The following is a 21,737-nucleotide window of genomic DNA, read 5'->3' as shown; positions in this document are numbered from 1 at the left end:
TTTCATCCTATCATCTATCAGTTTTTTTTTCTATATACTCAACCATGCCAGACCAGTGTGCCTTTTGTTATATGATGTGCAGATTATGCAAATATCTTTCTAAAAGGGAATCTTATATTCTCCTTGAAAGTGGTCATATCCTACAGTTTTTTGTTTGTTTGTTTTCCTATCTCTGGTATCCTCACTTTGCAACCTTTCTGCTGTAGAGTAGTATACAAGGCAGGTTTTTCCATCTAGGCTCTTCCTACAGATTGCTTACATTTGGAGAATGACTTCTTTCCCTATTGGCTAGGTGAGTTGGCAAGTTGATTTAAGGACTTGCGCCTGTAAAATGGGTAAAATAACAGCAACTTCTCACAGATATTTTTGAAGATTAAGTGAACTAGTATATAGGAAACTCTTAGTAAGAATTAAATGTTAGCCATCTAATCTCTAAATTCAGGTTTTATTATATCTTACACTTGCTGAAAAACATACCGACGACTATTGTGTATTGTATCATCAATTAAGTATTTTTCTGCCTGATGTTCTAAGCTTGCTTCCTAACTCTAACCCCATGTTAACTTCTAATCTTTTCTGCTGTGAATCCAGTATTATGGGCACATTCTCTACCTTCTTCCTTCCACCTTCACTGCATTTGGTAGCATTTTCACAGGGTTTTTCATACTATCAATCAGTCCTTTAATATGGTTACTGCAGTTATTTGAGACTTTCAAAATTCTACACTTCTTTAAAATCTGAATCAAGTCCTACTTTTTTCTTGAAGTTCCTTGAATACTCTGAGAGATTTCTCTTTCGAAGTATTACAGAATTTACTTTTCCAATTCAATTCTAGAGTCTCATAGGTCTCGGTATTTTTTATTATAATATATCTTCCCCTGGTTATAGCTTACAATAGATGAGATTATATTATTCTCTTAGTCATTATACAAAAGCACATTTTGATGTCAGAAAACTTACTTTCTCATGGTTAACTATTACGAGCATAAAGATAAATATTAAAGAATTAAAATAAATGCTAGCACCTCACATGCTATCCAAAAGAATCTACATGTACCAGTTTTGTTGCATGACAAAGAAAAAAATTAAATCATCAATACTCAGTTATTGACCAATAATTATGTGTCAGCAAAAAAAAGTAGTCTAAATTGCTGTGCGTTGGAAGATTATTGTGATTTTTGAATTTGGAAAACTTTTCCAAATGATGTTGTAGTCTGTACGTTAACACAGACACTAATCTTGTCCTTTCTCTGCATAAGATCTGGGTGAGAACACAGTTTATGAGTAGGAAGGATGTCAGATCAATGGCCACTCCATCCCACTATTAGATAAGCCCCACACCTCACTATTACCTGTCTGTTTCCATTGGCCTGTATTAAAAATACTATCAGGAAAACTAAGAATTCCAAGGCAGGGGATACTAATTTATATATGTTTTTTCAGTTAAATGCATGAGGCTGAAGTTCTGCAATATGTTAGCAATAAACACAATACAGTCAGCCCTCTGTATTCATGGGTTCCACATCTGCAGATTCAACTAACTGTGGATCAAAAATATTAAAAATACTAACAATATAGCAATAAAAATTTAATAAAAATTCAATTCCTCCTGTTCTCCATTGTGCACTATGCTTACTAACCCTTTGTCTAGGTCATTGCCATCCTAACCAGGTAGAGAGTTGAAGGCAGAACTCGTTTTATTTGGCCAGTATTATGTTTAATAAAATGAACATTTATGCCTTCAGGCAGTAAACACACAGTCTAGTTCACAGCAGTTCCTGTTCTTCATTTTATCTTGTTCTTGGCACCTTAAATTTTAACCCCTGTATCCAAACTCCTGCAGGCATTTGAATTTGCCATCCCTGATTTAGAACTTCAGCAGATCTGCTTCCCTTTATTCTCTTCTTCCCCCTATCAATCAACGTTTCTGATGAGTGAGTGTGTAGCTAATTCGAATAAGCTAGGGTGGGAGATGAATTCTAGGTTGTTGTGCAAAGCCCATCTATTCAATCATTCTGTTTTTTCACACTACAGTCAATTTGTTTTATACTAAGACATGTTCTGCATATTTCAGAAAGTATTTTCTAAGATTCAAATATGAAGCTTCATAAATAGAAAATATTTATGAGATGAGATTATTACACATATATAAAAATAGTGGATTACTAAACAGTGTATTACCAAACAAGTTTACCTACAATTTAATAAGGATTTATGTTTCAATATTAAACACATTACACACACACACACACACACAGTTTTACTTTTCTCAGTATTAACTAAAGTGCAACTTCTTTTATAAATGTGCTTTTACAAAATATACTCACTTATTTCCTATTCAAAAGCATGCCAACATGCTCTTTGGACATAACTTAAAACAATTATTTCTACTAACATGCATACCTGTAGACAGCTTTTAATAGAATTTGGTATTTATATTTAAGATAGCAATGGAGTCATGTTAAATATACATTATAACATTTCACATAAAGTCACATCATATAGAGTTGCAGTGGTTCATAATTACCTTTATGTCAAAGATACAAAATTAGCAGTTACCATGAAATATAAAGCAGGTAAATACAAAGCAAAAGAAGAGAAGTTAGAATCAATCAAAACGAGAAGGCATATTCTTTGGACTACTTGTACCTTTTTAATTGTCTTCTGGATAAGCAGGTCTCCAACTGGCATTAGAATACCTCCAAACACAGCCAGGACAGCACCAATGACAGCCCCAGCGATGAGCCCACAGTTCCGGTCACAGCCCATTTTTCTTGTTCAGGAGGTGAATTAGTGTTAAGCACCTGTTTCTTGCAAACTCCTGGATATGATTAAAGTGGTTTCTACAAGCTCTGGTTCTATCATTAGAAAGAGATCATAAAACAGAAGCTTAAATATCAGTACAAAAAGATCAAAGTACAAAGAAAACACCCACTGAAACGTATCATTTTGCCCGTTTTAAATAAACAAATGCTTTTCTTTTTGTTTCACCAAAGTGGCTTCCTCGGTCCGTCTCCCTTTTCTTGCTTCTAATGCCTACCAGTGCCAGAACTAATAATGTCATATCTGAATTTCTTCATATTCCTCCTTTTTAATTTTCTTTCTACGCATGATTAACATATTGAAATCTTATCTAAGGAGAACTCTCACCCTCATCTCTCTTCCCTTGTCTCAGCAACTTAGTTGCATCCTCACTATCTGGTTTCTCCACCCAACACAACCTTCCACACCCCTTCTGGAGCTCTCCTGCGAACAGAATGTGGGTTGACTGATGTGTTTTCCATTAAATGATAAGCAAGTATGGTAACAGATGTTTTATTTACGATACCTTATTCACAAATCAACAGCAAGACATGAATTTTACAGGAAATGAACTGATGAGTCACAGAAAGAATCAATTCGTCTAATCATTGGAAAGCTATCTGTGAAAATAAGAAAAGCATGGGTAAATAGAAAAAAAAATTCTCAGAAATTTTATACTGGGACACTCTCTAATATCACCATACTTAAAATAACTGTTAAAAGAAAGTCTAATTTTCATGAATACTGAGTTCAGGCCTGAATGGCTTGTCCTAAAAACTGTTTAAAACACGGAATTTTTAAAATAAGTGTATCTTACTTTCAGTTTTATTGACGACTTTGGATAGACTACAGCTGTAAAGAATTTGAAGCAAATATAAAATGTAGAGGATGTCTTGTTTCAACCATGGCATTGCTCTCTTACTGAAGAATTTTTTCCCTACACATTCAACTACAATATAGTTTGTCACTTGCAGTTGATTCATGCTAATTCTGTTAAAATTAGGTAGTTTGCGTTAGTATATATTTGTCAATCTAATGTTTGGTGTCTTCTTAAAGTATGTGATTATTATTATTTTTTGAGACGGAGTCTTTCTCTGTCACCCAGGCTGGAGTGCAGTGGCACGATCTCGGCTCACTGCAACCTCTGCCTCCTGGGTTCAAGCAATTCTCCTGACTCAGCCTCCTGTGTAGCTGGGATTACAGGTGCACACCACCATGCCTGGCTAATTTTTGTATTTTTAGTAGAGATGGGGTTTCACCATGTTGGTCAGGCTGGTCTCGAACTCCTGACCTCGTGATCCACCCACCTCAGCCTCCCAAAGTGCTGGGATGACAGGCGTGAGCCACCATGCCCAGCCATAGTATGTGATTATTATATAAAGATTGGGAGAGCCGGGCGTGGTGGCTCACACCTGTCATCCTAGCACTTTGGGAGGCTGAGGCGGGTGGATCACCTGAGGTTGGGAGTTTGAGACCAGCCCGACCAACACAGAGAAACCCCATCTCTACTAAACATACAAAGTTAGCCGGGCGTGGTGGCACATGCTTGTAATCCCAGCTACTCTGGAGGCTGAGGCAGGAGAATCGCTTGAACCCAGGAGGCGGAGGTTGCGGTGAGCCGAGATCATGCCATTGCACTCCAGCCTGGGCAACAAGAGTGAAACTCCATCTCAAAAAAAAAAAAAAAAGATTGGAAGAACGAATACAGTTTGTGAAATGAGTGGATCCTACTGTAATAATGAGAGTTAATTCTAACTAGTATTTGAAAACACATTTATTTGAACTTTTTTGTTGTTGCAATGACATTTTGTCAATAATGGGGTTGGCGTGTCATTTATAGTCAGAATGCGCTTTATAGTTTATAAACAATTATTCTCTACTTTGAAATGCTCATGGCCAAAGAAAACATATGTGCCAACGGAATGAAGGCTGCAGTCAAAAAAGGGCACATAGAATATTGTTGTTAATGTTGTAAGTGTATTAATAATTGTGGTTTGTTATAATTTCAGGTTTTCCCTCCACAGCTGTCTTGCAACAGAGGTACCACTCTTATGATTTTATTAGTATTTACTTCCACTTTAGTAATCATATAGTTTTTCAAAAACATTACCTGTAGAGCTAAGAAAAGAATAAGAAAATGATATTTTCCCCAAAAATGTAGGAATAAATGTTACAAATATTTTTCTTGGCAATTTTATTATTTACATATGTTCCCTTAACCTTTGGGATTCCCCTTTGCCTATTCCCTTATACATAGGATACTTTCCAGTATAAACCATAGGATGCAATAAACTTCATTTACATCAAGGTCTTGGTGATTAAGAAGACTGACTAGTTCTTTAGTGTCATTTTTCTCCAATGTAAAGGGAATGCACATAAGTCTAAACAAGTGATTTGTTTTTCCTGTGGAATTTTCTGTCTCACTGAGCAAGTAGGGCTGGCTTTTTATTAATTGTTCAGGGTGGAGTGGTAACAATAGCTTTCCCTGCCCTTGGAAATCGTATACCATGCTACCTCATATGGCTTTGTCCATGGCTGTCCTAATGCAATGGAATGAGTAATTTAATGCTGGTAATCAGGACTGGATATTGTCGAATAGAATTTCCTTTGCAATGCGTAATTGTAAAGCACTTGAAACTTTTCTTGAAACCATCTTTTAAGCAACCATAGTAATCACTAACTAGAGAATGTCATGCTGGTGTTCTGTATGTTGTGAACTGATAATGAGATTTAGGGTAGTTTATTAGGTACATAATATTTTATTGAATGCCCATTTCATAGACCATCCCCAAATATTTTCTGCAAGTTATACTTAACGAAGCAATTAAAATATAGCGATCCCAGCTGGTTCAATTGAGATGAAGGGACAAGATTAAACCAAAGACTGATTTGTCACTGTCTTGCTAAATGAAAGCAGACAAGCCACGTAATCTCTCTACACCTCAATTTCCTCATGCGTAAAATGAGATGATAAAATGAGACCAGCATTTTTTAATTTAAGCAGCTGAACTGGTTTTTCAATTCTTACGTGGAAGTCCATTAGGTAAAATGACTGATTCCACAGCAGTTGAGAAACCCAGAGACTCTGTTTCTTAACTTTGTCTTCCTGTTCCTGCCTGACACTCTTTATCCTCACTGTTAGGAAGCTCTAGGAGAATCTCTGTAGAAACCCACAGCTTTATGAGCCCACATAAAAAATGCAGCAGGAAACCCCCAGTGTCATATTCCAGTTTTGTTAATATAGTATGAAAATCTATTTAAAACATGTATAACTCAAGGATTAAGTTATCTCTCTGGGACAGTTATTTTATGTTCCACATAAACTTCACTAAAAATTACTCATTCAATATTAATGTCATTTGCAACTCTGACAAATGTGATACAAAATGATTTAAAATTATAACTCTATTGCTGTTAGAATAAGTATATGTGCATATATTAGCCCTTCTCCAGATTCTATGCCACAACCTAGTTGTGAATCTATCTGGCCTTTTCCCAAATCATTCTTCTTTATTCAAGTAGCTCCATGCACTACAGAGAAGAGTTTCTGCAAGGGGTAAAGAGTTCCAACAGTAACCACTGAAGAAACCAGGGAGTAGTGCATGCTCTCCAATGGCTCCCTCTCTAGACCTGAAAACTGATTATTATAACTTCTATGGACTCTGAGCCTAGATATGTTGAGCAATGGACAGGCCTGGGTACTGCCTAGCTCTGTCTGCTTTGAACTTAAAACTGAAGTGAGATAGTGTACACATCCCACTGCTGTAGAGTCACATACATTAGAAAACAGAAGTATCAAGTAATTTATTCTGTTGAATTCTATGGTTAGACAGTTCTCAATCTAACATTGGTCAGGATGATATACAAGCAAAATTACAAGTATTAATCTAACAAAACTTCAATCCATGTGCTGATATTTTGAAAAAAGAGCTAGACAAACTGAACTTGTCTATTTGTTCAAATTTTCAACTGATTGATTGCCTCTTATTACTTTAAGTTTCTACCTTTTTCCTAAGAATAGGCAAAATACGTGACATTAGTTGGGTTCATTTATTATCACTCGGTGCCTTGACACCATGAGTAATGAAGTATTGTTATTATAATCATACTCTATCCTTAAGCTGCATATGACAAAATTATAATTAGTTTTATTCACCTGAGGCAAGGGAGGACCACCCATACTACGTAAGACGTGCACCAAATACAAAAGAGAAAAGCTCATGTTAAATAGCACATTGTAGTCAACAGCTTTTCCACCTATATTTATCTTCAGAGAAAGAATGTAGTTTGTCTCCACCATTCCACCAAATTTAGCTGTCTAGAGCATAAAAAAATTTGGGTTATGCTTACTCAGTTTTCTTAATAACACAACTCCTTATATATGAAAATAGGTAATTAATTTCATTTGCTAATTGTAGATTAAATTTTATTCTTTACTAATTGTTACTTGTCCTTTATAAGAAACAGACAAGATATTGATACTGTATCGGTAATAATTTACTTCCTGCTTAAAATACTTAAATTTAGAAAGCCAAGATACAGAAAACTAATTGAGACTTGTATAAAGAAGAAAGAGAAAATAAGAAGACGTGTTTTAATAGGCAACTAATTACATGCCTTTCTTGATTCTATAGGCAGCTCAGTTGCCTTCTGTCCAGTTTATAGATTATAAATCCTATTCCTTTTGTAGAATTCATGAGTGGACCCTATTCCGTTGGGTCATCTTTGAAAGAGGGAGGAAAAATATAACTTTTTTTTTTTTTTTGGTTATCAGGTCAACAGTGTTTCTGTAATGAACTTTTAAGCAAAATACCCTTCCACTATATTGGGAACCCAGTAGAAACAGAGACTAAGCTTTTTGCAAAGCCTGCATTAGACTGAGATATAAGAAGCCTCTTCAGTAAACAGTTTAGAATATTAGAGCAAGTCCCCAGAGCATCTGTAATTAATCCCTTGTGTTTATAAAGCTGTGTTCCCTTGGAAACTCCACCCAGAAAAGGCATGGCCCTGAAGTAACATCTGCTGGGATGTAAACTATGAAATTTGAAAAGTTTTACATTTCCAGGGTACTTGTACCATAGACACTTGCCAGACCTAAATGACATTTTCTTACTGATCAGTAGATTGCTAAAATTTCTTTTTTTTCTATCTATAAGCCTTCCTCCCACTGTTTCTTAGGATAGAAAACCAGACCACACTCTTGTTTTCCATTCTCTTGATACAGAGAGTTTTCCTTACCTAAAAAATACAGCATCTGTCCATAAAATCTAGTTTTTGGAGGACTTGGGGGAATTCATTCAACGGTTTGCATGAGTATAGAAGTTAGTTTTTAAAATTACTTTTTTCACATTCTTATCATAACTATGTATGTTTATAAAGACACAGTTCCCTATACATGAGTAAAAATGTAGATTCAAATTCAAGGTAGTAGAAATGGGTGTAAAACAATCATTTAACTATGATTATGTTTCATCAACATAAGGTCATTAGGTCATTCTTTATAAAATCATGTTTAGAGATAGAATTCTCCTTTCAAGGTAAATTTTATGCACAATACCAATATAAAAGATAGTTCAAAGAAGAGCTATTTGGTAAAAGAAAGGAGCAGAAACTGTGCCTCTTCCCTTTTCCAGTCACGCTTCACTTGGGCTCTGAGTCATCTCCAAAGAACCCATGGGCTCCACAAATAATTTTCAAATAACTGGACTATGAGATCTCCAGAATCTTATCTTACTGAAGTTATCTCATGTCCATTTCCATCCTATCAGAATATATGATGGTAAAAATGTAAAATAGGAAAAAACTTGATAGACATCTGTAATATAAAATAATTATATACTTCTCAAATATTGCAATTTGAAACTTGTTTTGATGGTAGTCTTTAAAAATTAATGCAATAAATACATTGGACTTTATATATTATACTTGGGATCCTTCTAGAAACAAGTCCCGTCTTTTAAAGACTTATGAACCAGGGATTACTGTAGGTTTGAAATTATTCCCTTAAGTTCATACTGACTTAAAGAGTATTATCTAGACCCATTCTTAATTTTTGAACCTTAGACAAGAATGCTAATGTCTTTTTTCCACACCCCAAATTCTACTATAAACAGACACTATAAGGTTTGTAATGCCAAAAATGCTGGGCCTTGAAGCCAAGAAATGTAGATTCAGTTCTGGGTGTTAGTATTGAAGTTTGTCTGTGACACAGTTTTCTCTAAAATGAGTTTACTTACATCAAATAAGGTTGCAAGTATTAAATGAAGTAAAATAATATATATTTATATTGTAGAAAATGTTATTGTTATTTTGAAATATTACTATGAAGTATCATTTCAAACCATAACAGTAAAGTGTTATTTCATATTGGCCAAGTGTTTTAAAAATCTAATAAATGTGTATATTTTACAAAAGTAGAAATGAGTATTTGCAAAATAGTTAGATTATAATGAAATGTGATCATATATGTATGGAATTAAAATATGCAAATGGAAAGACAGCTACTAGTTTAGACCAATGCTACTTGCAAGTTTCAGACACATCTTGGGCCAGTGAACAAAAACATCTTCGGATTAGATGAGAGGATACTTACAGAATTAAGTATCTGATAGTTACAGAATTATCTTAAACTTTCCTTTTCAGGAAACACACAGGAAATACACACACGTGCAGGGTTCAAATGTGTTAAAGTAAACAAGGTTAAAAAAATTCCTTAAAAAAATAGGGTGGTAACTATAACTTCCAAGGTAAATTCCAAATTCAGTACACTCTGTGCAAGTACCTCCAGTTGTAACTAATATTCTTCCCAGGCTAACCCATTATCTGATGGTTCTCTGTTTGGTTTATTGTTCTGGTTCACTAATGAGTCTGGTAAATTAAATGATTTCTATTTTAGTTCTTATTTTCTTGTAAATTCCAAAGGACCACTGGACTTTCTATATAACAAACATTTTTAAATATTTCATTTTGGCTTCCTTGTGAACCAATATTTAAAGCAATATTTTCTTAGCTTCAACACACATTACCGACTTCAAACCACACAGAAAAAGACTAAAAAGTACATGCAAATCTTTACAAAACAGGTTTCAATATGCTACTTGATGATTTCAGAAACTGGGATGTACTCTAGAGAATTTATGCCATTTACAGTTATTTATAATTTTAGTTAATATATAATTAATTTGAGGCTTTTACTTAATTCCTCCAAATTGATTTCTCCTTTACTTCAACTTGGCATCATCATCTAATAATTCAGTACTATTTGTAATAAGCTCCCTGAATCAAAAAAAACATTAACTTTATTTTTATTCTACTAATTTACACTAATTAAATTTCAGATTATTTAAAAGTAATATACTTTGCTATTCCCAGTAACAATGACAATATCTTTGTTCATTACAGAAAAGAACTTAAAAAGCACATATCCAAAATACACTTTGCATTTGATCATGTAGAGCAAGTCAGGTATACCAAAAGTTGTGCAATTCAGATTGAAAATTAAACAAGCTAATGACTCTGTAAAGTAATAGTTAATAATTGCATATTAGACAACATGTTGACATAAGAGCTGTAAGTCATTTATAACATCTAACCTCATTATATTGGTCTGCACTATAATGATCTTCATCATTTAAACATCATGTATAAATAGCCTAAGTATAAAATGAAAGTTTTATAATAATCCAGATTGGATTATAAATCACTTTAAATATTAACTTATACATACGACATGAAATGCCATTGGGTATGGTTTAAGCATAAAATATAGGAAGGCTGATAAGTTGAAAATAATGCAAAGCTGATTTTTAGATAAAGCCTAGTGACTAAGAAAACAGTTACTACCTTTTTTCCTGTCCTCCTATATAACTTCTTAGGAGTATTTATACAGTAGTGTCACCTCCCGTCATCTGGGTGATGGGAAAAATCCCTTAGTCTTTTTTATTTAAAGAAAAATCATACAACTTACCTTTAAAATGGCTAAGAAGGATTTTTCAATCAAATGCTCCAACATTTGGACAATTCTTAATAGGATCAAATGGTATTCTGCAGGAAAGTCCTACACTGCAGTCCTCATTACATAAATGCGTGAGAGTTTAAATATGCAACCACACCCCCTCCCCCCCCCCAAAAAAAAGAGGAAAAAAAGCACTCTACAGTGTCAGATCCCAGTGTGTGGTTTGTTGCCAGAGGAATTGAAAGAAAAAAAAATCCCCCACACAGCACATTACTGATATGGCTAATAAGGGTCTATTTTTATGTTCTGGTGAAGACCCATTACCTATATCTGAGATATTCAGCTTTTTTTTTTTTTTTTTGGCTATTTCCCATCCAAGTAAGTCAGAGGCCAGAAAAACAAAAGAAACTGACTTGCTGAGCTTCCCCTAACATATTCTCAGATGCTGAACTGAGACCGCTGGTGGAAATAGTAAATTTGGAAGAATAATCATATTCTCACTTCCCTGTCTTGACTGAGCTTGCGAAACTTATTAAGTTTAAATTTAATGTACTTTTTATACAGCGTAATTCTGAAATACTGTCAGACTAATAATTCTGAAAACAATTGGAGACTGTCAATCAGCAAGGATGACAAACTGACTTAAAAAAAGGAAACAGCCTATTGTTCTAGCTGGAAGTTCTTAACTGTTTATCATTTTCTGTTAGTTTTGCAAAAATTTCATGATCACAGCACAGTGCTCCTACAAAAAATAAACTCCTTAAATTTCTTCAACCAAAATATGTCTAAGTAGAATTACTATTGAGGATAATCTTTAGTACTTAAGTCACTTTCAAAAAAAAAAAAGCATTATGTTGATATTGAATCAAAATAGAAGGCCTTGCACTTTGGGGAAAGAACCTTCACTATCAAGACCCTGTTCTTATAAAGAAATTCTCAGAATCATACAGGAAAACCTTCACAGGGTTAACCTGGCATGTATTTGATAGGAGAGCTGGATAAATGCATTCAAACAACCTTAGAAGTAAAGTAACCTAAGAATACCAGGCAGAAATATATTTAGTTCATTAGGTCATATTTAAACCAGTCCTTATAGTTAGAATGCTTGTGCTGTCCTTTTTGGGCATGTGAGGCACACAAGGAATCCTTTCATTTGCAAGCAGTGCCATACAACTGGAAAAAAAACCCCAAACACTCTTTTCTCCTCGAGCATTTTTTTTCCCCAGGAAAGTTTTTACTGACATATTTATTTAAAAAATAAGTCATAAAAATATTGTAAGTCTATTACTTTTTTTTCAAATCTCAGACCACTTAATTAGGATAAAGTAGAAGTGACCATGTGCAATCTCTTTATAATTTATGCTTTCAGTTAGAAAAGAATAACTCAGTGATTTCATGAAACTTAAGAAGGTAATTCCCTTAAGTAACTGCGACCTTTTATCTTGGTGGCACGATATAAAATGGTAGTATAAAGACAAATATTATTTTGGTTAAGAATATCTATTTTGTAGATAGCTGTTTTGTATTTAAGCTAATTTATTTCTCAACCTTAATTCTCATACATTCACACTCTGACAATTCAGAAAAAGATTACCAACGAAAGGGTTCAGATAAGACCTGTTTAAAAGAGCATATTTTAAAGATATTAAAAGACTAAAGTATAATGAAAATATGATCACAATTAGAGAAAGATTATTTCAGAAAAAATACATGCAAAATAGATGCCTAAGCTGACATTAAACTTACTTGGGTATTATTTAATCAGTAGCCTAATACCATTCAAATCTGCTGTCGCTGGAGAGGAAAATGTCACAGAGTCCCATGAGCAGTCCAAAGAATCAAATTTACATTCCCAGAGACAGCTGTTAAGTGTTCAATCCCATAGACAACAGTTCCTGAGTAGCTTAGCATACAAGACCTGAAAGCACACAGCTGAGTCAAATCTGCAACCGTGGATTTTTAGAAAAATATAGACCTTAAACAATAACATAGCAAAATGCTGTACCCATTTTAAAGTAAAGAGTGTTGGGGTTTTCATTTTTTTAAAGACTATGCACCCACCATATTTTGAAGGGATGTGTTTTATGTGAGCATATACCTTGCTTTATGTAAATCCACTATAACACTGGATTAATTTATTAGAATGACAGGATATAATTTTCAACCTACTTCAGTCAGTTTAGACACAATTCTTTGGAAATTCTTTTTTTTTTTTTTTTGCAAGAGATCACATAGGGTTAGAAATTGGAAGGATGTAAGTTTAAATCCTCAGGCTACCGGGCCCTAGTTATATTGACTTGCAATTGGAAGTTAACTGCTTGTTCTTCTTTTTCCAGATTTATCAAGGTATGAATCATTTTGACATGTGTATGCACTGTAAAATGATTGCCATAATCAAGTTAATTAACATATTCATTGCTCTCATTTTCATAATCAAAGAATAGAGAAAACTAAATAAAAGAGTAATAATAAGAGCTAAGAGATGAGTAGTGTACAATACTTGACAGGAGCCTGAAAATTTCTAGGCACTCAACACTCCCCATTTCATCACCCCCACTTCCTACAAGTCTCCTCCCCTCTCCGTTCTCTGCTTTATTTTCCACAGGTCACTTATCACCATCGAAGAAATTCTGCCAATTGACTTTTGTTTTTGTCCTGTCTTTGCACCTGCTAGAATGTTGGGTTTTTGCAGAGGGGGATGCTTGTCTGTTTAATTCACCACTGAACTTTGCACCTGCCTTTGCACTTGCTAGAATGTTGCGTTTTTGAGGAGGGGGATGCTTGTCTCTTTAATTCACCACTGAACCCCTATAGTATAGAATAAGCTCATAGTTGGTAATAAGTTGAATAAACAGACACACACAAGACTATTATAACCATCATAATGCTTTACAAGTAGTGAGAATGAGTGGAAATGAGAGACTATTATGCTGCTGCTTCATACCATGGATATGTAATGGTTTGATTCAGATTAAGAACATCTGCTAGGAAAATCAATGGAATCCGAGTCTGAATTTGGAATTCATCACTTCCTAAGTGTATGACTTATTGCTAACTACTTTACCTCTCTTAAACATGGTAGAAATATCTCCCTCACAGAATTGCTGTAAAGATTAAAAGTGATAATATGAAGGATTTAGCACAGAGCCTGACATAGTTTTTGTTTAACAAATAATTGTGGCTGGGCTTGGTGGCTCACACCTGTAATCCCAGCACTTTGGGAGGCTGAGGTGGGCGGATCACTTGAGGTCAGGAGTTCAAGAGTAGCTTGACCAACATGGTGAAACCTCCTCTCTACTAAAAATACAAAAATTAGCCAGGTGTGGTGGTGCATGCCTGTAATCCCAACTACTCAGGAGGCTGAGACAGGAAAATCGCTTGAACCTGGGGGGCGGAGGTTTGCAGTGAGCTAAGATTGTGCCACTATACTCCAGCCCGGGCAATAGAGTGAGACTCTGTCTCAAAAAACAAAAACAACAACAAATAATTGCTATGGCCATCACTGGCTATCATGCATAATTTTATTTTGGAAAAAGTATTAAGTATGGAGAGAAAGAAATATTGAAAATTATAGAAAAGTGTACAATGAGAAGCCTCAATCCCCAATTGTATTCCTCAGAAGTAACAAATGTTAAGTGTGTGTTAACCTTCCCCCAGTAATTTTATAATTTTCTAAAGTATATTAGCCATTTTTATTTTAAAACATTTGTAACAATATCCTTTTCACCTTTTTTTCCATAAATTGCTTTGCCCCTTTCTTAATAATTAGTAGGAAAATAGTCTTTGGACATTTGACAATTTTTTTTAATTTGACAATTTTTACTTTTCTGTTTGTATGTGTAACTTACAGAAATGTTTACATTTTTATTCCATAAACTTTGAGTCATTTCCTTTTGAGGATTGTATCATGCTTTGAAAGCCTTTATCCACTTTGAGCATACAAAAAAAAAATAAACTTTCTTTTAGCATTTGTATAGTTAAAAAAAATCCTTTTAACAGTACTTTTGGACAAGCTGATTCATGGAATGTAACACTTGTGAAATAAAAGAGGAAGAGTACAGTAAGTTGAGTAACAAATATTGCAACATATTTGAGAAGCAAATGACAGATGGGTAACAAGAGTTCTGGAAGAGGAATCACATGGCCCATGTGATTCCTTTATTAGCAATAGGATTTGTGAACTAGGCAAGACGTAATAATCATTGTATTCCTGTTGTCCTTTCTTGTTAAATGGGATAACCTATAAAGTCTACCTACCTTTAAGCTGAAGATCAGATAGTAGATTTAAACTTTAAAATGTAAGGCTATATGCAGATACAAGAATATCTTATAGTAGTAGATACCATTTAAAAGAAAACTAAGCGATTATTTTAACAGTTCAGCAAATGAAAAGAAGCATTTTAGTATAACTTGCATTGTAATTCTAGATTGAATGGGTGAACAAAGACTTGAAGAGCAAAGAACAATGAAGATGATCATACAATAACACAGTCAACACATAGTAGGAGCTTACTACCTGCCAGGTGTGGAGCTAAGTATTTCACATGTATTACCTTGCAGAATAATCATCTCTCCTTACTAGGCTCTTTAGATGACTAGCTGAGTTCACACAGCTAGTACTTGGCAGAACAAGGGCTGGAACCCAAACTGACTGACTGAAGGGCCTATACTCTTTTCTTCAAAGAAAAAAAAAAAGACACATTTATCCTTGATCAAAATCTAATTTTACATATTTTTCTCAAAATCCTTGCACAAGTTGAATAATTTTAACCAGATATTACATTAAGAGCAAAATAATGTCTAGACACAATAGAAAATGAACAGTGAACATATGTAGGTGGCAACCAACAGAATTATTTTAGATTAAATAAAACATAAAATTTCATTCTACTGACCTATGAACTATCTCATAACATTAGTTACCAATGTAAAACCAGGCAACATTTATTTTATCACTTTAATCTTTAGGGAATACTAATCATGGAAATGTATACATACATACATTTAGGCATACACGCACTTATGCTTATATATGTATAATAGGTGAACATTTTTCAGTTGCCAGCTCGTTACTTATAGAAGTATTAAAGTATTAGTATGTTCTAACTGCTTTATAAGTTGAGGAAGGACTTCACATGCAGTAATAAAAAAATCTATGTAATTTGAATATTAAATTGCAAAAGACAAGAGCATCATGTAATGCTAGTGAAATGCTGAGACTGAAATGGAGATTTCTAATATCACCTTTAAAAGAAAATTTCCAGAAAATTATTAAAGGTGAAATTCCGAATATCAGAGTAACTTAGTTTAGACTTAAACCACATGGCCTAATGAATCAAAAGTCAGGATAAAAACAAACATACTGCATTAAAAGTAGAAAATAATCTTACCTATAGGTTTAATAGAAGTCATGCTTGTAACAGATTAAAGAGAGCACTTCTGTATATGTAGGTAGTTCTCATGTGGGCATGGCCAAATCATTATGTAAATTTTACAGGCCATCTAAAAATGTTGGCAGACCTAATTCTTACTTGAACAGCTTGCAAAAACAATTCTCTAAGTAGGAAAAAAAATTAGTCAACATTTAAATGATGGTAAGAAACATAAGGAAATGCCATGATCAGCATAGTTAGGTAAACTGTGTTCATAGAGTAGATAGGAAATTATTCAAGGAAAAAACAGAAACATTTAGGTAAAAGAATAACTAGGTCTCAAAGCATGGTGTGATGAAATAGCAGGAAAAAAATCAGTAATTCATAGCCAAAATAAGCATTTAGTTGATGAGCACCGAGTTTTTTAAACGTTGAGAAAAAAATAGCAATTAATTAATTTTGAATTTTACCGGGCAGAAAGAAAAAATTCATTGTCATTAAGGGTACCACAAATTTTAGTTCTGAGAAATATTATAATAGCCCTGGATTAAAAAGGTGGTCCCTAAAGTGGAGTCTTTAAAATAAAATAAATAATTTTGAGAAGGTTCAGAGAAATAATTTAACTTTGCATTGGCTCTAGGCTTGGCCATAATGATGTGTTTTAAAATGCTAAAATATTAGGTTTTTCTTATTTTGTTTAAACCATAAAAAATTGATCAGCATGATGAATATCTTAAAACAGAAAAATATAAAGAAATCAGATGAAGGATGACATAAAATGATTTTTTGTTCCATTTAATAAATAAACACACTAAACCACACTGGCAAGTCTATCTTTTAAAAAATTATATTGACATCTGCACCAGCTGATCATCTGTTACCTCAAGTTTAAAGATAAAGAACACTTGGGCATTAGCTTCCTAAAAGACTGAAATACATATGCAGATATGCATGTGTATACACACACAAACATTTTCCAGGAACACAGAAGCATGCCTGATTACACTTTTTTAAAGCTTGTGGGGTGAAGTTTCTAAGAAGCATACAAAAATAATTTAAAAGAAACACAGGAAATAATACATCTGTGATACCATTCTTGTTCTGTTTTTTTTTTTTTTAAATGGAGAAGTGATCATTCTGCCCTGAGACTTCACAGAATTATTTGGCACAAACCCTGCACTTGAGTGGCACAGCAGCTTCTGCTAATAATTTCAAAGGAATATAAAACAATCTATCAAATCCTATAGTGAAATCATAACATCATTTTCCAGGTTGGTTCTCAAAAACCTTAAGGGAAGGTTTTGCTCTTGGACAAGCTTCAGTTTTCTGTCTTCCAAGAGACCAACAGGTTTAGTTTGGAGTGCTACTTCTCAAATGAATACCTTGCAATAACTTGACACATATTCTTAAGATTTCTGAGCATCTATAGAATTAACAGTGGGAACATCTTACACTGAATGCATTTTTGGTTTTAACAAAGCATTATACAATACTTTGTTAAAAAATACAAATATGTGTGTTTTGTACATTATTTATATCATTTATGTATATATATAAAATATATATAAAACTTCCAGAAATGTTTTTCTGGAAATGTTATGAATTATTTAAATCACTTTGTTTATATCATGTTTACATGAGTATATACTAGAAAATATTAGAATTCAGATAATGAAAAGTGGCAGACTACTATTCTATAATACACGAGACAAATATCTTAGAACTTCAGAATCATTCTAAAACATTGAAACCCTTCAACTGTCCTGTATGTGTCTTTGTGATAGCTGGTTATCTTCTTGAAATAAAAAAAAAAAATTGCAAACTTATCAGCAGTAAAGTAAAACCTTCACTTTGGAATTTCCACATTTAAATTTTGAATAATAGAGAAGTCTAACTTACCTATTAAACTTCATTTTAGCCCTGAAACTTAAGTAGCAGCATTTAAAATTTGCTTCACATTATGGAGCAGTTACAATGGACTTGATAAAATACTTTACCTTGTGGTTATGCAGAAAGAAATCTTTCATCCTTCTAACTCTCCTATGTAGGTTTAGTTATCATGAGCCCTGTCTTTATGAAAGTGTCTATCATCCTCATTGTTCTCCAGCAAACAAGGAAGGACTCAAACATGTTTACTGTGATCATCCCATTTCAGATTCTGAATGTCACTTTTCTTTTGTATTCTGGGGTTGTGAATTAAGTAAACAATAGCAGGTATGGAATCTTAATTGCTACAGAATGTCACTCTCAAAAGACACCACTAGCCCTGCTACTTTTGCACTGCTCAATTTGTACTTAGATCCTCAGAGACTTCTCGGACACGATGTTTTGTTGGCTTTTGGAGCCCAAGGTCTCTCAGCTGTGTTATGTAGGTATGCAAACTGTTCTGTTCTACAGTGTCCCAGTTCATGGGTGAAGATAATAAATCCAAACTGAAATGTTTATGTTTTCTATGTTTCGGCATACTCTGCAATTCTCCTCTTGTTAACCACACTGTGCTTTCGTGTTCGGAGTGAATACTCTAAGCATATTTATTTTCCCAAGCTGCATTTACAAGGCTTGGAGTGGCATCCTCCATGTAATGTATTCCAAGGACTAAGAACATTTTCTGGACTTGATCCAAGATCATTGCTAGGCCTGTTTTCCTCTCATTTTCAACAACCCCTCCGGGAAAATTGGGTAATCAAAATAGGCAGGAGGAAAGGAGCCTGCAGTGAACAAAAATTTGAGGTGAAATAAATCCATAAAAACATGGAAACCACACCATTTCTGGAATCCCAAATTAAAAGCATCAAGTATTTCCCATGCTATAGAGAAGCACATCCCAAAAGATTGGTTTTTATAATAAGCTTTCAGTATAGACTTTTCTCTTAATTTTTTCTTCTTTAATTATCCTACATTTGTCTGTTCTGTTGATTTTTGGCTATTTGACATCCCATTTTTATCTTAATTTTCTTTCAAAATGGTACCTGGTTTTAGGTATGTAAATTTGTAACTGTCTCCAAATCAACTTCATACAATTCCACAAAGAAAAACACAAATATCTCTAAATTAGAAGAAACTGTAAGTTCATTAGCTCTTCTACTCCTTTTATGGATGTGCTCATTTTATCCACTTAACAGATCCTTGTTTTGATGGGCATACCACCCCAATGACAGTTTGACACACAATCATGGGTCTGCAAATATCATCAAAAAATATTTCAGCCAAAACTAAACCTTATTCTGCTACTTAGTCTCTTAATCTCACATTTAGCACCCTAAGTATTAAATATTTTAATTCTTCAAACTATTAAAATTCAAAAAATGAAGATGAAACTTGTGCTATTTACTAATTTTTCCCTGGCTTATCTGCCATGTCATCTAGGTTAGGTGAAAAATAAAAGAAATATAGCAGTGGTTTTCTTTCTAAGTCTTTAGATGCAAATTAATTACCTAGAATACTTTTTTTCATGATACCAAAAAAAAAAAAAAAAAAAAGGCTACTGTTGAATTTATCAGTCTCCAGACAATCTAGGTGAATAAGATTCAAACTAAAAATAGGCAATTTTTATTTTAGAATAATCCAATACATGAGTGTTAAGGTGTATGTTGAGGGATTTGCTTCTATTTGTACACATGAAGAACAATGAATAAATCTGACAAAATTCAGCCATCTCAGTTAACTGAATTATAACCTCTAAGGGCTAATTCAATATGCTTAAGTATTTTCCAGAGGAAAGAAAGCAACATTTCGAGACTTCACAACTCCACATCTATAATTCATCTTGTGTAATGAGGAGTACCTTGTTTTCCAGAAAGTCTTGCTTGGCTGGTTAGTTTCCAGAGATGCCCTTTAACACTAAGTTCAGAGGGAAAGATTCGAAAGTTTCTCCATATGTTGATGTGGAGCTATTAATGTGGTATTGCCTCTAAAAATGTCAAGGTACTATTTAATATTCTCATTTAATTAAATAGAGAGTGTTATAGGACATACATTTGCCCAGAACTCATGAAAATGTGCTCCTTTGTTGAACAGCAGTGGGAATTGATTTTTCTATCATCATCTATTCTCTATTCCAATCCCCACTGCTTATGTATAAGGGGGAAGCCTACAGCCATGCTGCTGGAGGCCCTCTTACAACCTCAAGAAAAGCCAGTCTGTGTCAAACCTACCATCCAAATAAGGAGAGAGCAGAGAAAGTTAAGAAGAGCCAGCAATCTGATCCACCTGTGCCGGAAGAGTGCTAACACTGGAGTTTTCAATTCTGTGGGCAAACCTGTCCTCCTATTGATTCAGCTAATTTAGGTTTGTGAAGGGAGAATAAATCTTGGGACCCCAAAATCACTAAGCTAAAAGAAAAAGTCAATCTAGGAACTGCTTAGGGCAAACCTGCCTCCCATTCTATTCAAAGTCATTCCTCTGCTCGCTGAGATAAAAGCTTATCTGATTGCCTTCTTTGGAGAAGCTAGTCAGAAACTCAAAAGAGTGCAACCATTTGTCTCTTATCTACCTATGACCTGGGACCCCCTGCCAACTTTGAGTTGTCCTGTGTTTGCTTTGTGTTGTCCCACCTTTCCAGACTGAATCAATGTTCATCTTACATATGTTGATTGATGTCTCAGGTCTTCCTAAAATGCATAAAACCAAACTGTGCTCTGACTACCGTGGGTACATGGGATTAAATTAACTGGGATCTGTCTTAGGTATTTGGGGTTCACAGGCTGAAAGCACCCAAGCACCCAAGATTCTATTTAAAACATAGGCATTAGATCACAGGTATTTTTAATAAACTAAAACACTTAATCAAACTTCTAGTTCATGAGTGCAGTCAAGAAACATGGCTTAACCAGGTCTCTTAAAGGAGGAGAAAAAAAGTGTTTCTGCAATATGGTTTTCTACATTCTATGTAACAAATATAGATATTAATATAACATGAAGCACATATACCATGTGACTGTATTTTACTCATTTATATAGCTTTAGAATATTTTAGTGTTCCACTTATAGAAAGGATTCCAAAATAGCTCAATTCATCATCTGTTCATTCATAAGTAGCAAGAGAGTAGGTCACAATGAAACTCCCTATAACATATTACCAGGGATCATGCTGGTAGCATTTAGCATTATATTCCAGAGTTTTAAATAGTGCCTGATACCTAATAGGTGCTCAAATTTTTTTTTAATTGATGCTGAATAAACAGTAACTCTATGTATCACAGCATAGATTTTTAAAAGACATGCATATATATGTTAAATACTTTTGTAGGAGAGGAAGTACCTTTGTTTATTCCAGTATCTGATCAAGTTTAAATGCACTGATGATTTTCCAGATGTGCATTTTCTATGTTTAATAGACGTCATGCATGTAATGGAATGAAGAACAGATGTACTCGTTTTTAAGCAAAAATCTCAAGTAGCAAACAGGTAAATAGTTTGATTATTCCACATTAGAAAATATTCTTATAAAGGGCTTTAATTATTCCCTTTCACAGGTATTTATTAACTATAATACAAGAATGAATGACATGCTTCTATACAATGAGCTTTTCCCAAATATTTTAAATGACGCAATGTACCAGTTGTGTTTATGTATCCATTGGCAGAAACAGACATACTGATTAAAATAA

At 34.0% G+C, this 21,737-nt stretch overlaps 1 protein-coding gene across 7 annotated transcripts in view; it reads right to left on the bottom strand.

Annotated features, from left to right (window-relative positions):
- CD36 (CD36 molecule (CD36 blood group)) overlaps window positions 1-21,737 on the bottom strand; it is a 190,822-nt gene that overhangs the window by 27,513 nt on the left and 141,572 nt on the right. For 3 of the 7 annotated variants that reach the window (XM_063605948.1, XM_063605949.1, XM_008976331.7), the window contains 2 exons: window positions 3,329-3,422; window positions 2,650-2,858 (listed from right to left, as the gene is read on the bottom strand). In XM_063605948.1, the coding sequence (XP_063462018.1) occupies window positions 2,650-2,769 (120 nt within the window). In that variant the 5' untranslated portion in view covers window positions 2,770-2,858; window positions 3,329-3,422. Of the gene's footprint in view, window positions 1-2,649; window positions 2,859-3,150; window positions 3,262-3,328; window positions 3,423-10,768; window positions 12,380-12,502; window positions 13,610-16,146; window positions 16,261-21,737 lie in introns of those variants that run through there. The other 4 variants (XM_063605951.1, XM_008976334.6, XM_003822746.6 and 1 more) reach the window with 4 other exon arrangements.

The sequence above is a fragment of the Pan paniscus genome, chromosome 6 (assembly GCF_029289425.2).
Source record: "Pan paniscus chromosome 6, NHGRI_mPanPan1-v2.0_pri, whole genome shotgun sequence".
Taxonomy (NCBI): domain Eukaryota; kingdom Metazoa; phylum Chordata; class Mammalia; order Primates; family Hominidae; genus Pan; species Pan paniscus.
The sequence above is the reverse complement of the archived record's forward strand: the minus strand, read 5'-3'. Positions and strand labels throughout refer to the sequence as shown.